Source organism: Gopherus evgoodei, chromosome 3, assembly GCF_007399415.2.
Source record: "Gopherus evgoodei ecotype Sinaloan lineage chromosome 3, rGopEvg1_v1.p, whole genome shotgun sequence".
Lineage (NCBI taxonomy): Eukaryota > Metazoa > Chordata > Testudines > Testudinidae > Gopherus > Gopherus evgoodei.
The window spans coordinates 10,108,033-10,135,007 of NC_044324.1; the positions used below are offsets into that span (position 1 = coordinate 10,108,033).

The 26,975-nt window shown below is 58.1% G+C and overlaps 2 protein-coding genes across 15 annotated transcripts in view; both read right to left on the reverse strand.

Moving 5' to 3' along the window:
- AGBL5 (ATP/GTP binding protein like 5) overlaps window positions 1-26,975 on the reverse strand; it is a 109,050-nt gene that overhangs the window by 62,445 nt on the left and 19,630 nt on the right. For 2 of the 13 annotated variants that reach the window (XM_030555026.1, XM_030555027.1), the window contains exons 1-4: window positions 9,459-9,701; window positions 6,490-6,594; window positions 5,095-5,404; window positions 4,203-4,374 (exon numbers count right to left, since the gene is read on the reverse strand). In XM_030555026.1, coding sequence (XP_030410886.1) covers window positions 4,203-4,374; window positions 5,095-5,330 — 408 coding nt within the window. In that variant the 5' untranslated portion in view covers window positions 5,331-5,404; window positions 6,490-6,594; window positions 9,459-9,701. Of the gene's footprint in view, window positions 1-4,145; window positions 4,375-5,094; window positions 5,405-6,489; window positions 6,595-7,011; window positions 7,117-7,168; window positions 7,252-7,313; window positions 7,543-9,458; window positions 9,703-26,975 lie in introns of those variants that run through there. The other 11 variants (XM_030555032.1, XM_030555033.1, XM_030555031.1 and 8 more) reach the window with 9 other exon arrangements.
- Window positions 16,289-26,975, reverse strand: part of LOC115647995 (transmembrane protein 214-B-like) — a 51,770-nt gene continuing 41,083 nt past the window's right edge. Inside the window, exons 13-16 of one of the 2 annotated variants that reach the window (XM_030555037.1) lie at window positions 20,725-20,818; window positions 20,304-20,472; window positions 19,693-19,844; window positions 16,289-18,735 (exon numbers count right to left, since the gene is read on the reverse strand). In XM_030555037.1, the coding sequence (XP_030410897.1) occupies window positions 18,609-18,735; window positions 19,693-19,844; window positions 20,304-20,472; window positions 20,725-20,818 (542 nt within the window). In that variant the 3' untranslated portion in view covers window positions 16,289-18,608. The remainder of the gene's footprint in view (window positions 18,736-19,692; window positions 19,845-20,303; window positions 20,473-20,724; window positions 20,819-26,975) is intronic. The other variant, XM_030555036.1, reaches the window with a different exon arrangement.

Consider the following 26,975-nt stretch of genomic DNA (forward strand, 5'->3'; position numbering starts at 1 on the left):
ATACCAGACTAACAGGTGATGCTGGTGGTAGAATGTCTGTGCCTAACAAGGTAAAGAATGTCAGTGAAGCCAAATGACAAAAATTAAGATGTCTGTACACTAATGCGAGGAGCCTAGGGAACAAAATGGAGGAACTAGAGCTATTGGTGCAGGAAGTGAAACCGGATATTATAGGGATAACAGAAACATGGTGGAATAGTAGTCATGTCTGGAGTACAGGTATTGAAGGCTATGTGCTGTTTAGGAAAGACAGAAATAAAGGCAAAGGTGGTGGAGTAGCATTGTACATCAATGATGAGGTTAACTGTAAAGAAATAGCAAAGAGTCCTGTGGCACCTGATAGACTAACAGACGTTTTGGAGCATGAGCTTTCGTGCATCTGACGAAGTGGGTATTCACCCACGGAAGCTCATGCTCCAAAATGTCTGTTAGTCTATCAGGTGCCACAGGATTCTTTGTTGCTTCTACAGATCCAGACTAACACGGCTACCCCTCTGATACTTGTAAAGAAATAAGAAGTGATGGAATGGACAAGACAGAGTCTGTCTGGGCAAAAATCACACTGGGAAAAAAAGCTACTAGAGCCTCCCCTGAGATAGTGCTTGGGGTGTGCTACAGACCGCCGGGATCTGATTTGGATATGTAGAGACCTCTTTAATGTTTTTAATGAAGTAAACACTAATGGGAAATGTGTGATCATGGGAGACTTTAACTTCCCAGATATAGACTGGAGGACAAGTGCGAGAAAGAATAATAGGGCTCAGATTTTTCTGGATGTGATAGCAGATGGATTTCTTCACCAAGTAGTTGAAGAACCAACAAAAGGGGATGCCATTTTATATTTGGTTTTGGTGAGTAGTGAGGACCTCATAGAAGAAATAATTGTAGGGAACAACCTTGGTTCGAGTGATCATGAGCTAATTCAGTTCAAACTAGATGGAAGGATAAACAAAAATAGATCTGGGACTAGGGTTTTTGACTTCTAAAAGGCTAACTTTAAAGAATTAAGGAAATTAGTTAGGGAAGTAGATTGGACTGAAGAACTTGTGGATCTAAATGCGGAGGAGGCCTGGAATTACTTTAAGTCGCAGCTGCAGAAATTATCAGAAGCCTGCATCCCAAGAAAGGGGAAAAAAACCATAGGCAGGAGTTGTAGACCAAGCTGGATAAGCAAGCATCTCAGAGAGGTGATTAAGAAAAAGCAGACAGCTTACAAGGAGTGGAAGAAGGGTGGGATTAGCAAGGAAAGCTACCTTAGTGAGGTCAGAACATACAGGGATAAAGTGAGAAAGGCTAAAAGCCATGTAGAGTTGGACCTTGCAAAGGGCATTAAAACCAACAGTAAAAGGTTCTATAGCCATATAAATAAGAAGAAAACAAAGAAAGAAGAAGTGGGACCGCTAAACACTGAGGATGGAATGGAGGTTAAGGATAACCTAGGCATGGCCCAATATCTAAATAAGTACTTTGCCTCAGTCTTTAATAAGGCTAACGAGGAGCTTAAGGATAATGGAAGGATGATAAACGGGAATGAGGATATGGAGGTGGATATTACCACATCTGAGGTAGAAGCCAAACTTGAACAGCTTAATGGGACAAAATCGGAGGGCCCAGATAATCATCCAAGAATATTAAAGGAACTGACGCATGAAATTGCAAGCCCATTAGCAAGAATTTTTAATGAATCGGTAAACTCAAGGGTTGTACCGTACGACTGGAGAATTGCTAACATAGTTCCTATTTTTAAGAAAGGGAAAAAAGGTGATCCGAGTAACTATAGGCCTGTTAGTTTGACATCTGTAGTATGTAAGGTCTTGGAAAAAATTTTGAAGGAGAAAGTAGTTAACGACATTGAGGTCAATGGTAACTGGGACAAGTTACAACATGGTTTTACTAAAGGTAGATCGTGCCAAACCAACCTGATCTCCTTTGAGAAGGTGACAGATTATTTAGACAAAGGAAATGCAGTAGATCTAATTTACCTCGATTTCAGTAAGGCATTTGACTCGGTTCCACATGGGGAATTATTAGTTAAATTGGAAAAGATGGGGATCAATATGAGAATTGAAAGGTGGATAAGGAACTGGTTAAAGGGGAGACTCCAACAAGTCGTACTGAAGGGTGAACTGTCAGGCTGGAGGGAGGTTACTAGTGGAGTTCCTCAGGGATCAGTTTTGGGACCAATCTTATTTAACCTTTTTATTACTGACCTTGGCACAAAGAGTGGAATGTGTTAATAAAGTTTGCGGCTGACACAAAGCTGGGGGGTATTGCTAACACGGAGAAGGACCGGGATATCATACAGGAAGATCTGGATGACCTTGTAAACTGGAGTCATAGTAACAGGATGAAATTTAATAGTGAAAAGTGCAAGATCATACACTTAGGGATTAATAAGAAGAATTTTAGATATACATTGGGGACACATCAGTTGGAAGCAACAGAGGAGGAGAAAGACCTTGGAGTATTGGTTGATCACAGGATGACCATGAGCCGCCAATGTGATATGGCAGTTAAAAAAGCTAATGCAGTTTTAGGATGCATCAGGCGAGGTATTTCCAGCAAAGATAAGGAGGTGTTACTACCGTTATATAAGGCGCTGGTGAGACCTCATCTGAAATACTGTGTGCAGTTCTGGTCTCCCATGTTTAAGAAGGATGAATTCAAACTGGAACAGGTTCAGAGACGGGCTACTAGGATGATCCAAGGAATGGAAAACCTGCCTTATGAAAGGAAACTCAAAGAGCTTGACTTGTTTACCTAGCCAAAAGAAGGCTGAGGGGGGATATGCTTGCTCTTTATAAATATATCAGAGGGATTAATATTAGGGAGAGAGAGGAATTATTTAAGCTTAGTACCAATGTAGACACAAGAACAAATGGGTATAAAGTGGATACTAGGAAGTTTAGACTTGAAATTAGATGAAGGTTTCTAACCATTAGAGGCGTGAAGTTCTGGAACAGCCTTCCAAGGGGAGTAGTGGGGGCAAAAGACATATCTGGCTTTAAGATTAAGCTTGATAAGTTTATGGAAGGGATGGTATGATGGGATAGCTTAATTTTGGCAATTGATCTTTGATTATCAGCAGATAAGTATGCCCAGTGGTCTGTGATGGGATGTTGGATGGGATGGATCTGAGTTACTACAGAGAATTATTTCCTGAGTGCTGGCTGATGAGTCTTACCCACATGCTCAGGGTTTAGCTGATCACCATATTTGGGGTCGGGAAGGAATTTTCCTCTGGGGCAGATTGGCAGAGGCCCTGGAGGTTTTTCGCCTTCCTCTGCAGCGTGGGGCATGGGTCACTTGCTGGTGGATTCTCTGCAGCTTGAGGTCTTCAAACCACAATTTGAAGACTTCAATAACTCGGACATAGGTTAGGGGTTTGTTATAGAAGTGGATGTGTAGGGTTCTGTGGCCCGCTTTGTGCAGGAGGTCAGACTAGATGATCATATTGGTCCCTTCTGACCCTAAAGTCTATGAGTCTATCACAATGCAAAGCCTAGTGTAACGGCTTTCTTACCACAATGAAGGTTCTACAAGTGTCCCATCAGCTTGAGTTCTGGAAGAGGGAACTAAAGATACTGACAAGAAGATTTTTCGTCTCTTTGCTATTTGAACTCTTACAAGGGTTGAATTTAAGAAACAAAAAGCAGAGATCATCAGGGTCACCCTGGGTTAGACCTCAAAAGACATTCAGTTCTGACAAATTACTACATCTCTGTCACCTTGTGGAACCACAGAACGAAAACTCATTTGTGTATACATGTTGCCTGCTTTAATCTGTAAGTAACTCTTTTCCTAGTTACTAAATCCTTAGTTAGTTTACTATAGGATTGGCTACCAATGTTGTCTTTGGTGTGAGATCTGAGGTAAGCAACGAGCCTCTTGGGACTGGGAGCAACCTGAATATTTTATGATTTGGGGGATAAGTGATCATTTATCACTACATCCAGCTTGCCTGGGTGGCAAGAGAGACTGGAGCGCCCACAGGGACTGTCTGACTCCATGGTAAGACTGTTACAGAGACCCAGGAGTTCACATTTTCCTTTACAAAGTTAAACCCTCTCTTACATGCTGCTCACTGAACCAAAGAGAATGCTAAAGAGTCACAAAGCTGCAGACGGGACCTGACCCCAACGCACCAATCCACCGTCAACTCCACGCAGCATCATCCCCCGACGTGCTCACTGCACGGATACCTCGAAGGTGGGCCGCTCCCGGATGCGCTCCCAGCGGGGCCTGACAGGCAGGGTCCTAACGAAAGGCGACATGCCTTGGGAATAGAGTTTGCTCTGTTTGTTCATGTTCATGATGTTGATTTTGATCAGCTTGCCTGGAGCACCTCCCTTCACACTGAAATAAAACCAGGATCTGAAAATGACACAAAGAGGGACCAGGTCAGTCTGTCAGCTGAGTAATGGAGCTGACATTCTTCTATCCCACAGAAAAGCACTGTCTGCTACCCCACAACAACTCTGGTGCTGGGGCACGAGCACTGGCAGTAAGGTCAGAACCCGAATGGGACTCCAGCATTAAGTCAGCTCAGCAACCTCAGGCCTCCTGAAGTAAGAGTGCAGCATAATCAGAGAAGTGGGCATATAAAAGTGTCTCTTTCTTCTACGAAGCTACCCACAGCAGCTCAGCCACATGGGTCTCTAGGGACTTGAGAGACTGATTCTTTCCCTATTCGAGCTGCAGAAGCCAACTGGCTACAAGAGAACCTGACTACTAGTCTACCACGGGTATCATCCCCAGAATGGCCAGCTAAGCATCCTCCTGCAAGAAGCTTTACTATTAGCCCGGATGCAAGAGGCAGTGAGGCCCCAGAAGGATTTGCAGAGTGCCAGAGTAGGAGCTCTCTGGTTTCTCCGTGCCCTTTATGCACTTTGCAGCAGAAAGGTTCACGCTGTCATCAGCACGGAACATGAGTAGAAGACAAGGAATGGCCAAGGAACAGAGCCACATGCTAAACAATTGCCAGGATTGGCATGGCTCCAGCTGTTAGCTCATGTCGGCCTTGCATCCTGGCACAGGGAGAATGAAAGGAAGGCTCATCAGGAGAAGCTCCACCGTCCTCTCGAGTCCCTTTACCTGTTCCCATTTTCATACTCCGTCTCAGCACAGTCGGGCTTGGTCCACACATTGAATTCATAGTCAGCCGTGGGCAAGGAGCTGCCAAACACCGCAGACACAGTAGAGCTGCTGCTGCTGCTGTTGTTCCCAGCTACGTCCCCTTCTCCGTCCTGGTGTTCCACCTTCTCCACATGGGCCAGGTTCCCTGAGTCAAATTTGGAACTGAACAAGAGGCCGCCGCAGCGTATCTCCATGTTTAGTCCCCCACTGAGAGTGCGATTTCATCCTTTTGTCTGCACCAAGGCTGCTGTGGGGCTGTCCCTGAGAGCTGAGGAGCGCAGAAAACAACCCAACAATTAGAAGCTCCTCCCTAGCCACTGCTAACTTGTGATCATTATACTGTACCTTTCTGGTTCCAGGGCCTCATCCGAATCCCTCACTGAGAACCACAAGGATTTGCTACAAAAACATGAATTGAGCTATCAAGTTATGCCCCTACACAAACTGCATAGCACATCACTCCTTGCCAGACTACGTGGCCATCCACATACCTTCCCGTGCCTCCTGTGTGTTCAGCTCAGGCTCCATATGGGGCCTGAACTGAGACTGGAGGCTTTCTGGGCACAGACTGGTTTTCTACGTCTTATACACGTGCAGCCCACTATTCAGCACCGTAAAAGTACTCGCTATGCTTCCACAGCACCTTTTATCCTGAAGGATCCCACAGCATTTGGCAAACTTAAACTGACACACATCAGCAGGAGCTGTGGGGAACTGACTGCTTTTGAATCTCAGGCTACTTATTTAGGTGCTTAAATATGGATTTAGAAGCTTAACTTTAGGCACCCACTTTTGAAAATCTTAACCAAAGAAAAACAATAACACCCACTGAGAGGTGTGAAGAGAAGGTAGAAAGAAACAAAACAGTTAACAAAGTTGCCAAGCCTAGGAAAGGCAAAGAGCTTATTTATAGTACTCAGCGCTCAGCTCCTAGAGAGGGACACCCTCGACAAGAGAGAGCTCCCCTCTTTTCTCCTGACAGCAATCTGAAACCACTGACAGACTTGTGAAATGAACACAAGGAATCAATCCACCCCTAAAATCACCAGGAATGGATGTAATCTAAAAGCTTTATACGCTGAAGACATCTTATATAAAAATGACCTTGGGGAGTGGGGGGGGGCAGTGGGGGACAGGGAGGAGAGGAAGAATCTAGGAAGGTTTCGGGTCATCACATTTCCACAAATGAGGAGATCACATTCACACATTTGCAAGAGACAGTATTGAGCTCCAAAACTTCAGGATGAAATCCAAGTTGAAGCTACATGGTTCACCTCCTTATGAACCAATCAGTTGTGCTGCAGTAAATGGGCCTGCCAGTGAGAGGTCAGCTCAAGGTATCCCATTTGTTACCTGCTAGATGAAACAGGCTTCCAAATATAGATGTTTTGCTTGTGGATCCTCCTCCCTCCTGCTTTTTATGGTTCTAAGTACAAATCATTGCTCAAGCTGGTGAACCTATGGGGTGAAACACAGCACAACTCAAAGGCACTCCGATATTATGGCGCTCAATCTCACCTAATAAACTAGATCAAAAGGCAGCAAGCCGTTACTGAGGAAAAAGGGAGAACTCTTCACACAGCCTCCTTGGGAAGGAGAATAGCTGGTGAAAGCAGGGGACAGAAATTTCTCCCTCTGGTGCAGAGCAGTACACAGAACATGGGCTGGTCCACCAAAGCATCTCTCCAGCCCTGACAGGGCAGGACACACCAGACCCCTGATGCACACCATCCTGGTGACCAGCTCACTGTTTTCTAGATGATTTTAGCAGCCAATGCCTCACACATGGTGAGAGCTGGAAATGAATGCTACATCTATTTTCCTAGGGTCCCAAGCTGAGCTGAAACAGAACATAGCTCTGGTTTCCAGCCAAACCTGTTCAAGACATGGCCGCCACTCCTGTCAAGTGGGGACTGAATGGAAGAGGAATCATAGAATATCAGGGTTGAAGGGACCTCAGGAGATATCTAGTCCAACCCCCTGCTCAAAGCAGGACCAGTCCCCAAATGGCCTCCTCAAGGATTGAACTCACAACCCTGAGGTTTAGCAGGCCAATGCCCATCGAGTGATAGGCAGTGCCCCTGCAGTGTGCGGCCGTGTCCCAGCCCAGTGAGAAGCACAGAGACCCCCCACATCTCCCTGGGGCAGAGACTGAGCAGAGCCCCATGTTCGCAGACCCGGGGGCTCCATGGCCCTGTTCTGGGCCGGGACACATCAGCAAGCGGCCTGGGGTCCCGCAGCCCCGGATCCAGAGCCACAGGGACACCGAGTTCAGCGGGGAGGCCGCGGCTGCAGGGGGAGCACAGAGCGCGTCACATTGTCACAGACATGACGGGGGGTGGGCAGGAGACCGGCAACTGGACACTGCGGGGAGGATGTGCCAAGCGCATGGAGGGGGCGGGGCCAGAGGACATTGCGCAGGTGGGGCGTGCAGGGAGGGGGCGGGGCTGAGGGGCAGATGCGCGGGGGGGTGGCACAGAACAGTGACGCCGGGCGCGCAGGGAGGGGGCGGGACTGAGGGACAGATACGCGGGGGGGGGCACAGAACAGTTACGCCGGGCGCGCAAGGAGGGGGCGGGGCTGAGGGACAGATGCGCGGGGGGGGCACAGAACAGTTATGCCGGGCGTGCAAGGAGGGGGCGGGGCTGAGGGACAGATACGCGGGGGGGGGGGCGCAGAACAGTGACGCCGGGCGCGCTGGGAGGGGGCGGGGCCAAGGGACATGCGCGGGGGGGGCGCAGAACAGTGACGCCGGGCGCGCAGGCGGGGGGCGGGGCGCAGGAAAGAATGCGCGGCGGGGGGGGGCGCAGAACAGTGACGCCCGGGGCGCAGGGAGGGGGGCGGTGGGCGCAGGGACAGATACGCGGGGGGGGCACAGAACAGTGACGCCGCGGCTGCGCAGGGAAGGGATGGGGCTGAGGGACAGATGCGCGGGGGGGGCACAGAACAGTGACGCCGGGCACGCAGGGAGGGGGCGGGGCGCAGGGACAGATACGCGGGGGGGGCACAGAACAGTGACGCCGGGCGCGCAGGGAGGGGGCGGGGCTGAGGGACAGATGCACGGGGGGGGGCGCAGAACAGTTACGCCGGGCGCGCAAGGAGGGGGCGGGGCGCAGGGACAGATAAGCGGGGGGGGGGGCACAGAACAGTTACGCCGGGCGCGCAGGGAGGGGGTGGAGCTGAGGGACAGATGCGCGGGGGGGGCGCGCAGGGAGGGGGCGGGGCGCAGGGACAAGTGCGCGGGGGGGCACAGAACAGTTAGGCTGGGCGTGCAGCGAGGGGGCGGGGCTGAGGGACAGATGCACGGGGGGGGCACAGAACAGTGACGCTGGGCACGCAGGGAGGGGGCGGGGCGCAGGGACAGATACGCGGGGGGGGCACAGAACAGTGACGCCGGGCGCGCAGGGAGGGGGCGGGGCTGAGGGACAGATGCGCGGGGGGGGCGCGCAGGGGGGGTGCGGGGCGCAGGGACAGATGCGCAGGGGGGCACAGAACAGTTACGCTGGGCGCGCAGGGAGGGGGCGGGGCGCAGGGACAGATACGCGGGGGGGGGCACAGAACAGTGACGCCGGGCGTGCAGGGAGGGGGCGGGGCGCAGGGACAGATACGCGGGGGGGGGGCACAGAACAGTGACGCCGGGCGCGCAGGGAGGGGGCGGGGCTGAGGGGCAGATGCGCGGGGGGGGACACAGAACAGTGACGCCGGGCGCGCAGGGAGGGGGCGGGGCTCAGGGACAGATGCGCGGGGGGGGCACAGAACAGTGACGCGGGGCGCGCAGGGAGGGGGCGGGGCTGAGGGGCAGATGCGCGGGGGGGGCGCAGAACAGTGACGCCGGGCGCGCAAGGAGGGGGCGGGGCGCAGGGACAGATGCGCGGGGGGGGGCACAGAACAGTGACGCCGGGCGCGCAGGGAGGGGGCGGGGCTGAGGGACAGATGCGCGGGGGGGGCACAGAACAGTGACGCCGGGCGCGCAGGGAGGGGGCGGGGCTGAGGGACAGATGCGCGGGGGGGGGCGCAGAACAGTGACGCCGGGCGCGCAGGGAGGGGGCGGGGCTGAGGGACAGATGCGCGGGGGGGCACAGAACAGTGACGCCGGGCGCGCAGGGAGGGCGGGGCCGAAGGACATTGCGCGAGGGGGGGCGGGGCTGAGGGACAGATGCGCGGGGGGGGGCACAGAACAGTGACGCCGGGCGCGCAGGGAGGGGGCGGGGCTGAGGGGCAGTAACGCGGAGCAGCGCGCGGGGAGGGGCCGGAGTCGGGGGCAGCTGGGCTCGCTCGCGGTGCCAGGCCCCAGGGCAGGAGCCGCAGCCGGAGTCTCTCACCTCCACCTGCCCGCTCCTCGGGGCCCGGGCCCGCTGGACACCAAACAACCGCCGGCCCGACAACAGCAACGCGCCCGCCCATTGGCCGGCTCGCTCCCCTCCGAGCAACGTCCTCGCCCATTGGCTGGCCAAGCGGAGGGCGGAGCGAGCCACAAAGGGGCGGGGCCTCGCGGTACCTGGCGGTTGAATGTTTGGCTGCGGGGGGTGGATCGAGCCCGGGGCGGAGCCGCGCGTGGTCCAGGCTCTGCCGGCCCGGGGGGGCCCCGTGTCACTGGTGCCGCCCCGCCAACCCGGGGGGGCCGTGACCCGAACGGCACCTGCGTCTGGGGCAGCCACTTCCCGCCCCCAGCGCCCTGCCTGGACCCCCCCGCGAACCGTCACCCTGCAGCATACCCCCCCAATACCCCCCTGCGCCCCGCCCGGACACCCCCCCCGCGAACCGCCACCCTGCGCACTACCCCCCCAATACCCCCAGATACCGCCCCGCCCCCCAGCGCCCCGCCCGGACCCCCCCGCGAACCGCCACCCTGCACCATACCCCCCAATACCCCCCTGCGCCCCGCCCGGACACCCCCCCCCGCGAACCGCCACCCTGCGCACTACCCCCAGACCCCCCCCAGATACCGCCCCGCCCGGACCCCCCCGCGAACCGCCACCCTGCGCCCTACCCCCCAATACCCCCAGACCCGCCCCGCCCCCCAGCGCCCCGCCCGGACACCCCCCCCGCGAACCGCCACCCTGCACCATACCCCCCAATACCCCCCTGCGCCCCGCCCGGACACCCCCCCAGCGAACCGCCACCCTGCGCACTACCCCCAGGCCCCCCCCAGATACCGCCCCGCCCGGACCCCCCCGCGAACCGCCACCCTGCGCACTACCCCCAGACCCCCCCCAGATACCGCCCCGCCCGGACCCCCCCCGCGAACCGCCACCCTGCGCACTACCCCCAGACCCCCCCCAGATACCGCCCCGCCCGGACCCCCCCCCGCGAACCGCCACCCTGCGCACTACCCCCAGGCCCCCCCAGATACCGCCCCGCCCGCGAATCGCCACCCTGCGCACTACGTCCCCAATACCCCCCTGCGCCCCGCCCCCCCAGCGCCCTGCCTGGACCCCCCCGCGAACCACCACCCTGCGCACTACCCCCACGCCCCCCCAAATACCGCCCCGCCCGGACCCCCCCTGCGAACCGCCACCCTGCACCAGACCCCCCAATACCCCACTGCGACCCGCCCCCCAGCGCCCTGCCCTGACCCCCCCGCGAACCGCCACCCTGCGCCAGACCCCCCCAATACCCCACTGCGTCCCGCCCCCCAGCGCCCTGCCCGGACCCCCCCCCCCCGCGAAACGCCACCCTGCGCACTACCCTCAGACCCCCCCCCAGCGCTCCGGCCGGACCCCCCCCCATGAACCGCCACCCTGCGCACTACCCCCAGACCCCCCTTATATCCCCCAGCGCCCCGCCCGGACCCCCCCGCGAACCGCCACCATGCACCAGACCCCCCCGATACCCTCCTGCGCCCCGCCCCCCTAGCGCCCTGCCCGGACCCCCCCCGTGAAATGCCACCCTGCGCACTACCCCCCAGGCCCCCCGGTACCCCCCTGTGCCCCGCCCCCCAGCGCCCAGCCCTGACCCCCCCATACGATCCTGCGCTCCATCCTCCAGCGCCCTGCCCGGACCCCCCCCCACGAAACACCACCCTGCGCTCTACCCCCCAGGCCCCCCGATACCCCCCTGCGCCCTGCCATGACCCGCCCCCGCGAACCATCCCTCATCACCCTGCCCGGACACCCCCCACGAACCGCCACCCTGCACCCAGCCCGGACCCCCCCCCGCAAACCGTCCCTCAGCGCCCAGCCCTGACCCCCCCCACGAACCGTCCCTCAGCGCCCTGCCCAGACCCCTCCCCCGCTACTCCCCTGTCCCCAGCCCAGACCCCCCCCAATGCGCCCCTGCGCCCAACCCAGATCATCCCCCCCAGCATCCGCCTGCACCCAGCCCAGACCCCCCCGATACTCCCCTGTGCCCAGCCCTTACCCCCCCCTGCGAACCGCCCCCGGCTCCTTCCAGCCCTGACTGCCCTGCCCGGACCCCCCTCTGCAAACCGCCCCCTGGCACCCTGCCCAGATCTCCCCTGCAAACCGCCCCCCAGCACCCTGCCTGGAACCCCCCCAGCACCCCACTGCGCCCAGCCCAGACTCCCCCTGCAACCCGCTCCCCAGCACCCTGCCCTGACCCCCCACACACACTCCCCTTCATCCAGCCCAGACCCCCTCTGCGAACCGCCCCCGGCTCCTTCCAGCCCCCACCAGCGCCCCGACTGGACCCCCCTGACACTCCCCTGCACCCTGCCCCCCAGCACCCCACCCGGAACCCCCTCAACACCCCCCAGCACCCCGCCTGGACCCGCCCCGTGAACCGCCCTCCAGCACCCCGCCCAGATTGCCTCCCCCAACATCCTCCTGCGAACCACCTCCTGGCTCCTTCCAGCTCCCACCACCCTGCTTGGACCCATCCTGCAAACCACCCCTCACGGCCCTGCCCGGACCCCACCCCGACACCCCCCTGCTCCCCACCCGGAACCCCCCCGACACTCCCCTGCACCCTGCCCAGACCCCTCCTGCAAACTGTCCCCCAGCACCCCGCCCTGACCCACCCGACACCCCCCAGCGCCCAGCCCAGACCCCCCTGCAAACCACCCCCCAGCGCCCTGCCCTGACCCACCCCCTGACACCCCCCTGCTCTCCGCACAGAACCCCCCCAACACTGCCCTGCACGCAGCCAAGACCCCCCCGACGCCCCCTGCACCCCGCCCGAACCCCTGCTGTGAACTGTCCCCCAGCGCCCTGCTCTGACCCACCCGACACCCCCCTGCGCGCAGCCCAGACCCCCCCGACACCCCCCTGCACCCCACCCGAACCCCTGCTGTGAACTGCCCCCCAGCGCCCCGCTCTGATCCACCCGACACCCCCCTGCGCGCAGCCCAGACCCCCCCGACAGCCCCCTGCACCCCGCCTGGACCCCTCCTGCGAACTGCCCCTTAGCGCCCCGCCCTGACCCACCCCTGACACCCCCCAGCGCCCAGCCCAGACCCCCCCCTGCAAAGCACCCCCCAGCGCCCTGCCCTGACCCACCCCCTGACACCTCCCTGCGCCCAGCCCAGACCCCGCCCTGCGAACCGCCTCCCGGCTCCTTCCAGCTCCCACTGCCCTGCTCGGACCCCCCCTGTAAACCGCCCCCCATGGCCCTGCCCAGACCCCACCCCGACACCCCCATGCGTCCAGCCCGGACCCCCCCCTCAAACCGCCCCCAGCGCCCAGCCTGGACCCACCCCTTGCCCAGCCCAGAGCTCCCCCAACACCCCCCTTCACCCCGCCCCACAGCACCCCACCCGGAGGCCCCCCGAGACCCCACTGCGCCCAGCCCAGACCCCTGCCGCGAACCACCCCCCAGCGCCCCACACTGAGCCCCCCTCCCCCCCGCAAAGCGCCTCCAGGCTCCTTCCAGCTCCCACTGCCCTGCTCGGACCCCCCCTGTAAACCGCCCCCCATGGCCCTGCCCGGACCCCACCCCAACACCCCCATGCGCCCCACCCGGACCCCCCCGCGCCCCGCCCAGACCCTCCTGTGAACCACCCCCCCCAGGGTCCAGCCCCCAAGACACCGCCTGTGCCCAGCCCAGACCCACCTCGCGAACCACCCCCCGTGCCCAGCCCGGACCCCCCCCGCACCCAGCCCAGACCCCCCTGACACCACCCTGCACCCCACCCCCCAGCGCACCGCCCGGACCCCCCTGACACCCCCCTGCGCCTCACTGGGTCCCCCCCAGTGCCCCACCCTGACCCCCCCGACACCCCCTGCAAACCACCCCCCAGCGCCCTGCCCTGATCCACCCCGACACCCCTCTGCACCCAGCCCAGACCCCCCCCCGCGAACCACCCCCAGTTCCATGCTCTGACCCACCCCCGACACCCCCCTGCGCCCAGCCCACACCCTCCCTGCAAACCGCCCCCCACAGCCCTGGCCGGACCCCACTCCGACCCCCCCCTGCAAACCGCACCCCAGCGCCCTGCCCAGACCGCCCCCCTCAAACCGCTCCCCGTCGCCCCTCCCAGATCCCACCCCGACACCCCCCCGCATACTGCCCCCCAGCACCTCACCCACCACTGCCCTGCTCAGACCCCTCCCTCGACACCCACCTGCAAACCGCCTCTGGCTCCTTCCAGCACCCTGCCTAGACCCCCCCAGCACCCCCTTGCAAACCGCCGCCAGCGCGGCCCCTCTGGGCATGCCCCACACCAGGGACACTGGCTCCTGCTGCCCTTTGGGGGAGAGCCGTGGCCACCCCCAGCACCCCCTTACTCAGTCCATTGGCTTCCCCTGGCCTCGGCCCTGCTTGCCCCCTTGTTTCCATCTCCCGTCTCCAGCCAGCCGGCACAGGGCCTGGCCCCAGTGCTGTGGGAATAACCTGCCTCTCTCTGCACGCCCCCAACCCCATTTCCTCTTCACTTTCCCCACAACGGCTGGAGGCATCGACTCTTCCCACCCTGCTCCAGCATTGGCTCAATGAGCCGCCCTTGAGGCGGGGGCTGGTTCCTCTGTACAGCTGGCACCGCACTCCTGGCCTCCATGGCTCACGCCGCCTTCCATCCCAACCCGGCCTGCACCGGAGATCCCGGCGCTTGGGGGAACAGGCCGGTCCCCACGCAGGCACGACCCCTCCCGTCGGGGACCACGGCTGGAGAGCTGAGCTTGGGCCCCACCGCAGGCTGGGACATAGCTGTGCCCTCGCTCTCCTTGGCTTTATGCCCAGCCCACGGACTGCCCGCCAGCCCTGGGACGCACCGGCACTGCTCAGCCTAGGCGGGGGAATGGGAGCCTGCCCTGCTCCCTGCGGATACACTCCAGCCAGGTACGACCCGGTAGGCTCAGCCAGAGTCCTGGTCAGGCCAATGGCCATTGCGGCATTTGAAGCCAGGGCCCGACCAAGCTAAGACAGAGAGAGCCTACTTCTGCCTCCCCTTCCCTCCGGCTTTACTCACTCCCAGGGCCCCTCCTCAAGGAGGCTGCAAGCTGAGGCTGGGCTGGCGTCGCCCCATGGGCCGTGCAGCTCCCAGCCCAGCAGATCACAAATGGCACTGCTGGGAACTGCCACAGGACCAGTAGTCATGGGGCTGCCAACGGAGTTGAAGACCAGCCCTCTGGAGAGTTCGGCAGTGGGACAGCGAGACTGAACAGGTGGGGAGGGCAGGTTACAAGTCCCCCATGCCTAGTGGCAGTAGGAACCTTGGGAGACGACAAGTTCAGCCAGGGAATGTGGTACCCCAACCAGTAGGGAAGTGAGAGCGAGGGGGGCCACCCAGTGAAGCAGGGGTCAGCCAGGTGAGAGGGAACCAGGAGAGCAGAGCTAGCACTCTCAGCAGGCCACCCCACCTGTGCTGGGTGGACAGGGCTCCTGGTCTGGAGGTAGCACCAGGCAAATCTGTGCAGTGTTGAGATGGCAAATGAGGGTGCTGGAGAGAAAGGGGGGTGATAGATTTGGGGAGGGGGGGAAATCAAGGGACAGATTTTCGGGGGGGGGGTGTGGGCTGCAGGAGTGTAGCTTCAGGGCTGGCGGACAGTCAAGTGCCGGACCGTCAGGCTCGGTAGCAGCTCAGTCATTCTCTGAGCCTAGGGGACAGAGGCCAAGAGGTTTCAGATTTCATATTGGTTATGGCCAGGAGGGATCATCTGATCATCTCACCTGACCTCCTGTAGATCAGAGGCCAGTGTGGAGCTGAGGACTTGGGCTGGACTAAAGCATTCCAGTTCTCAGCAGCGTGAGCCGCACGCAGAGTCCAGGAAACCAAGGTGCCATCAGGGTGGGATGTGCCCAGATGATTCCAACAGGTAACCTGTGCCCCCGACTGCCAAGGCAGACAACCCCCTGGCCAGGTCCTTGCCAGTCTGCCCAGAGGGAAAATTCCTTCCCAACCCCAAATCTGGCCATCGGTTAGACCCTGAGCATGTGAGCAAAAACACCAGCTTGGCACCTCCTCAGAGGGTTCTTTGTACCATCCTGCCGGGGGGCCCAGCTCCAGCTGTGGCCAATCATAGATTAGGGTTGGAAGGGACCTCAGGAGGACCAATCCCCAACTAACTCCCTGACACTTCCAAGGAAAGTGAAAAACAATCCAGCTGGCTAACTGGGCATTTCGGGGAGGGGATCCTGCCTGACCTCAGCACAGACCAGCTGAGGAATGAGATCTGATTATTGCTTTTGGCCCTAGATTTGAGGCAGGTGGACAGACGGGCTCAGGGTCAAGCTGCACAAAGGGTAAAAGTGCAGAACTGGTACCAGGAGAAACATCACTGGGCAAAGCCAACAGCTTTTGTTGACAAGCTCCTAGGCCAGGGGGGCTGGAGAAGGATGGGGCTGAGAGAGAGGTGGAGGACGCTGGCAGAGAAGTAAAGTGGTTTGCTAGAGAAAGCAGCGTAGCGCCGACTGCCTCCTGCTGAGCAGCGGTGGGTGGCAAATGCAGAGGAGAGGAAAGCTGGGGCTGCCAGAGAGCAGCAGAACCTATCGTACTAACCGCCAGCGACCACAGGTCCAGAGCAGCAAGAAAGCCAAGGCCAATTAAACTCCCTTTGAGCTTTGGCTTCTCCCCGCTTGGCACCACGGGTCTTTGCTCCACAGGCCAGTGGAAGGAGCCCTTTTTGCAAAAGCTCCTGTGTGGCCAGGGGAGGGTAGGCCTGCCCCAATGATTACAGTCCCCACTGACCAGGTCCCAGCACTGTTCCCCCTCCAAGACCCCCAAGGGCAGTTTTCTAAATGAAGGACAGTGCGGGGGTGCAGATCAAATCGTGTTTCCTTTATTTCATTCAAGAAGAGTCATGTACAATTTCAATTATTTGGGTCCTGCAACCTTTGGAATTCTGTGAGCAGACAGGAACACAGGCAGCTATGCCAGTCTCCTCCTGGGCCCGTCCCAGGTGGCAAGAGGGGATCTTGGACGCGGATGAGACTCCAGGCCGGCAGGCGGCAGCAAGCAGGGCAAGCACAGGAGGGCACACCCCAGCTGCGAGCACCCCTCAAGGAGACATATAAGCATGGAGAAGCGAGGCCCCTGCCACACCCGTCTCCACAGGGGGTCCTCCCACTGGCACCCTGCATGCCCTGTCTCCAGCAACAGAGGGTTTGGGGTGTTGGGAAAACTCCCTAGCAGGCTGCAGAGTCCAAGGAGGCAGGGAAGGAGACAGGCTTTCCTAGGCCACCAGAGGACTGCACTGGGCTGGCTGATCCTTTAGGGGACAATATGGCTCAGCCTGGACAGTGGGTTCACCAAGCAGCTTCCACTTCTCCCCACCAAGGCTCAGCTTGGTTAATATGGCTTTTACAGACACGCCTGAGCATCTCCCCACTCCGAGTCTTCTCCCATCTAGGCTGTGCTAGTGGATGGAGCAGGCTGAGAGAGCACCTCACCGCCATCTACCCTGCAGCAACAGCCTCTCCATCCCCAGCATCGAAGGGAGCAGCCAGGCCTCTTAGCAGAGAGACTGCCAGGCAGCGGGCTCGCTGCTGCTTCTGGCCAGGATGGTGGCCATGATGGAGACTGGCCCAGTAGCACACAGGCTGGCTGAGACCCAACCAGCTCACTTCACAGAGGGCCCGGCCCTGGGCACACAGAACAGGAGGTTAAAGAGCAGGCTGCTCCCTTGAACCCGGAGCCAGTCTAGGACTGAGCATCTCCCAGCACCAGCCCACCTGGCTGCCAGCAAGGGCTGGGGGCAGGAGATCGCTGGGGGCAGCATGGAATGAGACGCGCTGCAGTCTGACACTATTACACTCCAGCTCCTGCAGCCTTATGCACTGCTCCTGCCTTTGCAAGCTGGGGTAGAGTCGGCTCGGGGGTTAGATCTTACCCTGCGCAAGACAGCAGCCTTCCCCTCATCCAGCTGAGTGAGGAGAGAACAGCTCCTCCTCCTGCCACAGGCTCTGGGCCTCCCGCCCCAGCGCCAGGACAGCGCTGTGCCTGGCCCGCACCACACGTCCGGCCCGTTTTACACACTGACAAGAGGGGAAGCGGATACAGAGAGACAGGCTCCCCTACAGGAACAAGTGAAATGAAAGAAACACTCCCCTCACCCCCCTCCTGAATTGGAGCCTGACCCTGTCCTAGTTCCTTCCCCCAGGCTTCAGGGCCTGGCTGCCAAAGCCAGATGTCACTGAGCCTGCCCTGCAGCTGGCCCTCGCTAAGGCATCCCACGGGAGCTGGGTTTGGCCCTTCTCTCCACTCCCCGGTTTGGGTTCTATGGCAGTGGGCCACCCTCCCCCCAACAGGTGTGGCTTGGGGCACCAGGGCCCAGCATGCAGCACTCCCTCCTGATCCCAAGGGCCAAAGCAGAGTGATGCCTGCTGGGAGCTGTAGTCTCCAAGGCCCACACTGCCACATTCAGTGGAGAGGAGAGTGGCTCTGTTCTGTTTCAGCTCTTTGGAAAGCCACCAGCACATCCCCTCAGCTGTTAGTTTGGGGGGCGGCTGGGAACAACTGACACGTTGTCAATGCAGGTTCGCTCTGGCCGAGGGGGGCTCTGGACCGCTGCCCCATGGGCAGGGCAATGGATCAGAGCACAGTAGGTGTCCTGAGGCTGCGTGGCAAGATTCAGCAAACTAAGTGAAAGCAGTTGGGGCCGGGGGAGTCCATGGGGAAGAGAGCTTGTGGGCTGCTACACAGCACTCAACACCAGACACACGAGGGCTGAGGCACTAGGCTAGCCTGGGCAGGCAGCCACTGCTGTCTATGTGGTGCAGTGGGCACACCTGAGCCGCCACCCTTCCAGGGGCTGCTCTTCCAGGTAACGTCACCGTGAAGACCCTGCCAGGCCCAGGTGGAGAGGCACAGTCAGCAGCTCACTTGCCAGAGTTACGGGCCAGGGTGGGGCAGCTGGACATGAATAACCAAAACTAAAGCACAAGGTGTATAAAGCTTGGACATGTCGCCCCAGGGAAAAGCTCCCCAGCTACTCCCGCGTCTCAGCCTGTACAGACACCTGCTGCTCCAACCCCTCAACGCAGCTACACTGAAAACGCACTGTCGGCACCGTCCTTCATCATGACACGAGGAGATTAATGACGTGAACGTCGTCCCCAGTGCTCCAGAGAGCCAGACTCTAGTGTCCAGAAATCATGGCCAGGGCCCAGTTCTTGATGGCTAGCGTTGTGTTCTGCAGGTATAGCCAGGAGGAATAGGTAAAGCTTGTCAGATGTTTTCTCATGCAATCCCACGACACTTCTCCACTGGAAGAGTAAGGAGAACAGGTTGTAGGCTAACCACATACAGACACCTGCTAAGCAGACCAGCAGCAGCAAATGCAGCTCTTATACCCATGCAAGCCACTGAAGGGGACAACCGAAATCTACTGCAGGGAAAGTCCACTCAAGTTTGTGCATAGACACCCATGCACAATGTCAACAGGACTTCTCTGGCATTCCCTCAACCCCACCAGGCAAACGCCAGCACCTCTGCTCGCTAGTCTGTCCTGTCCACTCACCGAGGGCAGTAAGAAAATAAATAGCTCAGATCCTGGGGGATGAGCTCCAGCACAAAGCCCGAAAGAAGCAAACACACAGAATCACCTGCCTTGCTACAGACAGCTGCAAGTTCCAGGGCATTTCACATCACACACAAATTCGTGTACCTGAGGCTGTGCACTCCCAGCCCACAGCAGCAGAGCCCATGACAAAGTAGTGTATGGGCTGGGCAGTATTTTAGCCAGAGGGGAAAACCCCAGGGGATTCTGGAGGAAGGACAGACAGGCTTGGGGCCAAGGCAGTGGACTGGGAGATCTTGGGTCACGCCTCATTTGTGTCACTGACTCCACATGTGACCTCAGGCATGTGCCTTAATCCAAGTCTCAGCTCCAGCTCTGAAAATGGTGATCACTAACACTGTTCTGACTGTAAATTCTTTGAGGCAGGGACTCTCTCTCACCACATGCCCCTGCCAGCACAGGGGGGCTCCAGTCACTTCTGCAATACCCACTAATCACTCCTGTGGCTCTAGTTCTAACATTCCCTTTCTACAGAACTCGAACGTGGACCCAGGGAATTACTCATGAACGGCTCCTCTTCTTTCTAAGCAAGGGCAGACGGGCCTGACCCCGGCCAGTGCAGCCTCCCCTTTCTGCCCCAAAGCTGACAAAGACGACGCCAGGAAGAAGAACAAAAGCTGATCAGGCGGCCAGCGCTGCTCACTTGCAAGCCTGCACACAGAGCTCCCAGCCCCGCTCGAGGGCTGTGCCTACGGATTCCAGCGCCGGCAGCAGGCAGTTCTGCAGGAGGAATTGGAAGAGCTCCTCGATGCATGCAGCCACGTGCAGCACGAAGTCCGGAACCCGAGCCTGGAGCTGAGAGCGAAGGGGCAGAGAGAGAGAGCAATTCGCTTAGCAGGGGCAATATGCTCGCACCAGACAAATTCCACGCTGGCTGCAGCCCGTCAACACCCGGACTGCAAGGGCTCTCTCCTGTCTGGGGAAAGAAACCTCTTCACTAAACCCCACCTCCTTAGATGTAACAGCTGCTACAGCAGCTTCCCAGACATAGGTGTCGCCTCGCCCCGCACTGGCACTCACACTGCTATGGGCCCAGCCTCTGGCGCTAGTTCAGATCCCCACATCACGGCACAAGGGGTTCTCCCTAGCACCCCCCGAAAGACTATCGCCAGGGACAGCTTGTTCAACAGCCCCCTCCTGTCACTTGTCCGTGACGAGTGTGACCTGGAGTCATTAAGCAGAGCAGGCAGTGCTCTGCAGCAGGTTTCCACACCGGAGCCGGCGAGGGGGCAGCTAATGCAAGTTCTTCCTTACCCACTCCATGAACCAGGGCAGGTTGTCTTTGACCCAAGAGATCTGAGAGGAACATTTCCCAGAGACATAAACTGCAGTCTCATTGGTCTTTGTCCAAACCAGTTTCAGGTTTGGTCCCAACACCGTCAGCACTTGGGAATAGTAAACAGGGACGTTCCTCTCCAACCAGCTGGAAGAGAGAGCTAGCGTCAGTATCTGAACAGTGAAGGCAATTAGGGGAACGGAACTACAGTGAAAGCTGCCTTTAGAGACCAGGCAAACAGGGGAGCTGTAAGGCTGTATTAGGAACCTTGGGGACCATTCGCGAGTGGCTTTTCAAGACGGGGGGATTTCCTAATGGCTGTGATCTTCCATGCATTCGTAACCCCACATGCATTCATGCTCGTTTGGCTCCTTTGCTTAATTAAAAACTGCCACTGACCTGTATCCTTCCAGGGAGTAATGGGACACTTTGTTCCAGGCTTGCTGGGAGACCGACAGGATGCCTGAGGAGCGAAGGATGTGAGCAGAAGAAGCTGGAAAAGAACAAATGACTCTGGGAGAGGACTTCAGACAAGGTTGGCCTGATTTCCTAACCACAGCGCCCAGCAGCGGCAGTGCTCAAACACAGCATGCTCTGCAAGCTCTCCTCCCGGGGCTGCAGTCCGTGCAGCTAGCAGGAAGTTCCGTTACTGCACGGTTAGAGTGGGGCAGGGGCCACTCTGTGGTGGGCAGGAAGTCCTAGGCACACAGGGAACCCAGCGCGGAGAGCAGCCTCAGGGAGAAATAGCTGCTAAGCAGGTACAGGTGGTTCTGGGAGAGACAGTGCCAATATTTAGCATGGTTTCACAAGGGCAGCATGGAGCCAGCCTCATGGGGGAAGGAACAGAGGCTGCTGACGTTGCTTTATGACCTTGGCTCTGAGCCACGTGACTGTGCAGAGGCAACACACTAACATCTTACTGCTCAGGTAAGGAGGTGGTCTGGGAATGTTGCAACCTGAGGAGGTTGTGAAGGCTAGGAGTATAACAGCGTTTAAAAGGGAACTGCATACATTCATGGTGGTGAAGTCCATCAATGGCTATTAGCCAGGATGGGTAAGGAATGGTGTCACTGGCCTCTCTTCGTCAGAGGATGGAGATGGATGGCAGGAGAGAGATCACTTGATCATTGCCTGTTAGCTTCACTCCCTCTGGGGCACCTGGCTCTGACCACTGTCGGTAGACAGGATACTGGGCTGGATGGACCTTTGGTCTGACCCGGTACGGCCGTCCTTATGTTGCTGAATGTTCGGTGAGCAAGGTTGTGATTCTGTCACAGATTCCGTGACTTCCCGCAACCTCTGTCACTTGTGCAGGTGCAGTGGCCAGAGCAGCAGCCCCGGGGAGCGCCTGAGCATCAGTCCATGGGTGTGGTCCTGGAGGCTGTCGGAAGAGCGATCTCCGGGGGCCTCAGAGCAGTAAGCCCCCGCCACTGGAGCAGGCCCCGCCCACCCCCCCCAGAGCAGTAGGGCCCAGGAGCAAAGATTTAGTAATAGGTATTCATAGTAAAAATCATGGACAGGTCACGGGCCGTGAATTTTTATTTATTCCCCATGACCTGTCCATGACTTTTACTAAAACAGAGCCTCATTGCTGAGTGAATGGTGAACAGAGCCATATGCCCCTCGTGGGTGCTTGTGCATCCCGGGTGGGACATGCTCACCCCTGCTGACTAGAGAAGGGATGAAAGCATCCACACAACACAGGCAACAAAAAAGACGGTTACTCACCTTTGTAACTGTTGTTCTTCGAGATGTGTTGCTCACATCCATTCCAGTTAGGTGTGCGCGCGCCGCATGCACGTTCGTTGGAAGATTTTCTACCCTAGCAACACCCGGTGGGTCAGCTGGGCGCCCCCTGGCATGGCGCCGCTATGGCACTGAATATATACCCCTGCCGACCCGTCCGCTCCTCAGTTCCTTCTTGCCGGCTACTCCGACAGTGGGGAAGGAGGGCGGGTGTGGAATGGATATGAGCAACACATCTCGAAGAACAACAGTTACAAAGGTGAGTAACCGTCTTTTCTTCTTCGAGTGCTTGCTCATATCCATTCCAGTTAGGTGATTCCCAAGCCTTACCTAGGCGGTGGGGTCGGAGCGAGAAACTGCAGAATGCAAAACTGCTAAGCCGAAGGCTGCATCGTCTCTGGATTGTTGCACCAGGGCATAATGGGAGGTAAAGGTGTGTACTGAAGATCACGTAGCTGCTCGACATATCTCCTGAATAGGCACTTGAGCTAAGAAGGCAGCCGACGAGGCCTGGGCCCTGGTAGAATGTGCAGTAATATGACCCGGAGAGGCGCGAGCTAGCTCGTAGCACGCCCGGATGCACGCAGTTACCCAGGACGAAATCCTCTGAGAAGAGACCGGCTGACCCTTCATCCGGTCCGCCACTGCAGCAAAGAATTGGGGCGTTTTGCGGAAGGGCCTCGTACGGTCAATATAGAAGGCGAGCGCCCTACAGACGTCAAGCGAATGTAACCGCTGCTCCCTACGAGATGTATGAGGTTTGGGAAAGAAGACTGGTAGGAATATGTCCTGGTTGAGATGAAAAGCCGAGACTACTTTATGGAGGAACACCGGATGTGGGCGTAGCTGCACCTTGTCCTTGTGGAACACCGTGTATGGTGGGTCCACCATCAGAGCCCGAAGCTCAGAGACTCTCCTAGCCGATGTGATGGCCACAAGGAAGGCTGTTTTCCATGACAAATAAAGGAGCAAGCAGGTCGCCAATGGCTCGAACGGGGGGAGCGTAAGTCTCGTCAGAACTAAATTGAGGTCTCAGGAAGGGGCGGGGCATCGTACTAAGGGGTATAGATGCTCCAGGCCTTTGAGGAACCTCGAGACCACAGGGTGGGAGAAGACAGAGTAAGTACCTTCTCCGGGGTGGAAAGTAGAAATAGCCGCCAAGTGCACTCGCAGAGATGAGATAGCGAGGCCTTGTTGTTTTACGTACCAGAGGTAGTCCAAAATAGTAGGGATAGGAACCTCCACAGGGGCAACACTCTGCGTGTGACACCAGCAAGAAAACCGTTTCCACTTGGCTAAGTAAGTAGACCGCGTAGAAGGTTTCCTGCTACCCAGGAGTATCCCTTGCACCGGGGCAGAGCAGTGTAATTCCAATTGGCTTAACCATGCAGGAGCCACGCTGTTAGATGGAGGGATTGTAGGTCTGGGTGGAGAAGCCTGCTGTGGTCCTGCGTTATCAGATCCTGATGAAGGGGTAGGGGGATCGGGTTGGCTATCGAGTGGTCCAGTAACGTGGTGTACCAGTGTTGTCGGGGCCATGCAGGGGCGATCAGGATCAGTTGAGCCCTGTCCCTGCGAAGCTTTACGAGAACCCTGTGCACCATCGGGAAGGGTGGAAAGGCGTAAAGCAGGTGGTTCGCCCAAGAGATTAGGAAGGCATCCGATATTGAGCCCGAGGCGAGACCCTGGAAGGAGCAGAACCTCTGACACTTCCGGTTGTTGCGGGAAGCGAAGAGGTCTATGTGGGGAAAGCCTCACTTCTGGAAGATGGAATGTACAATGTCCGGGCGGAGTGATCACTCATGGGAGAGAAAGGGTCTGCTGAGATGGTCTGCCAGAGTATTCCGGACCCCTGGGAGGAAGGACGCTACAAGGTTTATAGAGTGGGCTATACAAAATTCCCACAGTTGAATCACCTCCTGACAAAGGGGGGAGGATCGAGTCCCTCCCTGTTTGTTTATGTAGTGCATTGCTGTTGTGTTGTCCGTAAGCACTAGAACACAACGGCCCTGGAGATGATGTTGGAACATCTGGCATGCGAGGCGAACTGCTCTCAGCTCACGGATGTTTATGTGCAACGCTAGTTCTTGAGATGACCAGAGGCCTTGCGTGCGACGATGGCCTAGGTGTGCCCCCCAGCCGAGAGACAACGCGTCCGTTGTTAGGGATACAGAGGGCTGTCTCGGTTGGAACGGCATCCCTGCACACACCAGGGAAGGTGTTAGCCACCAGTTGAGGGAGCCTAAGACACTCTGAGGAACGGTGACGATCATGTCTATGGCGTCCCTGCCCAGGCGGTAAACTGAGGCGAGCCAGGTTTGAAGGGGACGCAGGCGTAGTTTGGTGTGCTGGGTTACAAAAGTGCACGCGGCCATGTGACCGAGAAGGCTGAGGCAGATGCGGGCCGAGGTCGGAGGAAAAGTTTGGAGACTTTCTATGACCAAAACTAGTGCCTGAAACTGGGGCAGTGGCAGGCAGGCTGTTGCGAGTGTGGAGTCTAGAATGGCCCCAATGAATTCTATTCTTTGAGTGGGCACTAGCGTAGACATCTCTAGATTGATCATCAGGCCCAACTGCTCGAATAGGTCCATGATGATAGCAACATGCCTGGTGACTTGAACCTCGGAGGTCCCACAAATAAGCCAGTCGTCTAGGTAAGGAAAGACGTGTATACACTGATAACGGAAGAAGGCGGCCAATACAGCCATGCACTTTGTAAACACGCGCAGGGCAGTAGAGAGGCCAAAAGGGAGGACCACAAATTGAAAATGTTGGTTGCGCACCATAAACCGTAGGTACCGTCTGTGCGGAGGGTAAATGGCGATGTGAAAGTATGCGTCCTTCATGTTGAGAGCAGCGTACCAGTCTCCAGGATCCAAGGATGGGATGATGGTCCCCAGGGACACCATGCAGAACTTCAGCTTCTTCAGAAAGACGTTGAGACCGCGTAGGTCCAGGATGGGTCGGAGACCTCCTTTCGCCTTGAGAATTAGGAAATATCGGGAGTAAAATCCTTTGCCCCTGAACTCCTCCGGCACCTCCTCTATAGCTCCAATGGAGAGAAGCGTACGAACCCCTTGCCAGAGGAATTGCTCGTGAGAGGGGTCCCTGAAGAGGGATGAGAAGGGTGGGAGGGAAGGGGCGAAAGAAATTGGAGGTGGTATCCAAATTCCACCGTGCGTAGGACCCAACGGTCTGAGGTTAATTGGGCCCATGCAGGGAGGAAGGAGGAAAGGCGGTTGGAAAACTGGAGAGGATCCTGGGGAAGGACTGGTGCTCTGCTCTCGGGCGCACCTTCCAAAGTTTGGTTTTGGTCCCTCTAATGGTTTGGCAGGACCGTTATTCTGGCCCCTTTGGGAACCCGATTGCCGTATGCGGTGTCCACAACCACGCCTCCTGTTAAAGTCTTGTCGTGGCCTGGGCAGGGGGTAAGGGCGCTGAGGCTGGGTACGGAAGGACCGTCGTTGGGTTTGCGGAGTATGCATCCCAAGGAAACGCATGATGACGCAATTGTCTTTGAGATTCTAGAGTCTAGGGTCTATTTTCTCAGAGAAAAGGCCCTGTCCCTCAAACGGAAGGTCCTGAATAGTGTGTTGCAGTTCAGGAGGTAGAGCCGAGACCTGCAACCACGATATTCTCCGCATTGTAATGCCCGAGGCCACGGTTCTGGCTGCCGAATCAGCAGCGTTGAGTGAGGCCTGCAGAGAAGTCTGTGCCACTTCCTTCCCTTCCTCCAGAAGGGCTTGGAATTCCGGGTGGGAGTCCTGTGGGACCAGTTCAGCGAACTTACCCACCGATTGCCAGATATTATAATTATACCTGCTGAGAAAGGCCTGTTGGTTGGCCACCCGCAGTTGAAGGCCTCTGGTGGAGTAAACTTTTCACCCCAGTAGATCCATCCTTCTAGCCTCCCGCAATTTCGGGGCAGGGGCTTGCTGGCCATGGCGCGCTCTCTCATTCACAGATTGAACGACCAGAGAGCATGGAGGAGGATGGGTATATAAGTATTCGTACCCTTTAGAGGGTACCATGTATTTCCTTTCCACGCCTCTGGCCGCAGGAGGGATAGACGCCGGGGATTGCCTAATGGTGTCCGCTGTGGCCTCCCCCCCCCCGGAGGAACAGATGAATGGCAGAGCCACGCGAGTTGGGGCATCCGCCGACAGTATATCTATGACTGGGTCTTCCACCTCTGGGACCTCCTCCACCTGAAGGTTGATGTTTCAGGTGACTCGCCGGAGAAGGTCCTGGTGGGCTTGGAGGTCGATCGGGGGTGGGCCTGATGTAGAAGTGCCGGCTACTGCCTCATCTGGCAAAGAGGAGGATGACAGACCCGGCACGGTTGGCTCATTTAGTGACTCCTGTTCCGGAGGAGCATCAGGGTCCGGGAACACCTGAGGATCTGGCGCAAGAGCCGAGTCGTCCATACCCACTGGAGGAGGGCAGCTAACAGTGGCCTCTGGTGCCCGATGTTCCGACGGGGCGGAATGAGATGGAACCGTGGGTTCGTCTTGGGCCTGGTGATATGCCCAAGGCGTCCAGAAGGACCACTGAGGTGCGTGTTCCGTGCCCTGAGGCTCCTGGAGGACACGACTCTGCGTTTCTGAATCTCCATATGCGGCGCTATCAGCGTGCGAAGACTCAGATGGGTGCCGTGATGGCCATGGCGGAGCAGAGTGCACGTGAGGAGGAGCCCTGTGCGCAGGGTACCGTACGTCGTGCCTCACAGGACAGCGCTACCGGGAGTTGTACCGGTGCCGAGAGGTTGACCGGGACCTGAGACCGGCGTGGTGCCGGGAGGTCGACCGGGATTGTGAAGCGCTACAGTGGGAGTGACTGTGGCGCGAACGGTGCCGGGAGCTGGACCGCCGTCTGGAGTATCGGTCCGGAGAGCGGGATCTTGA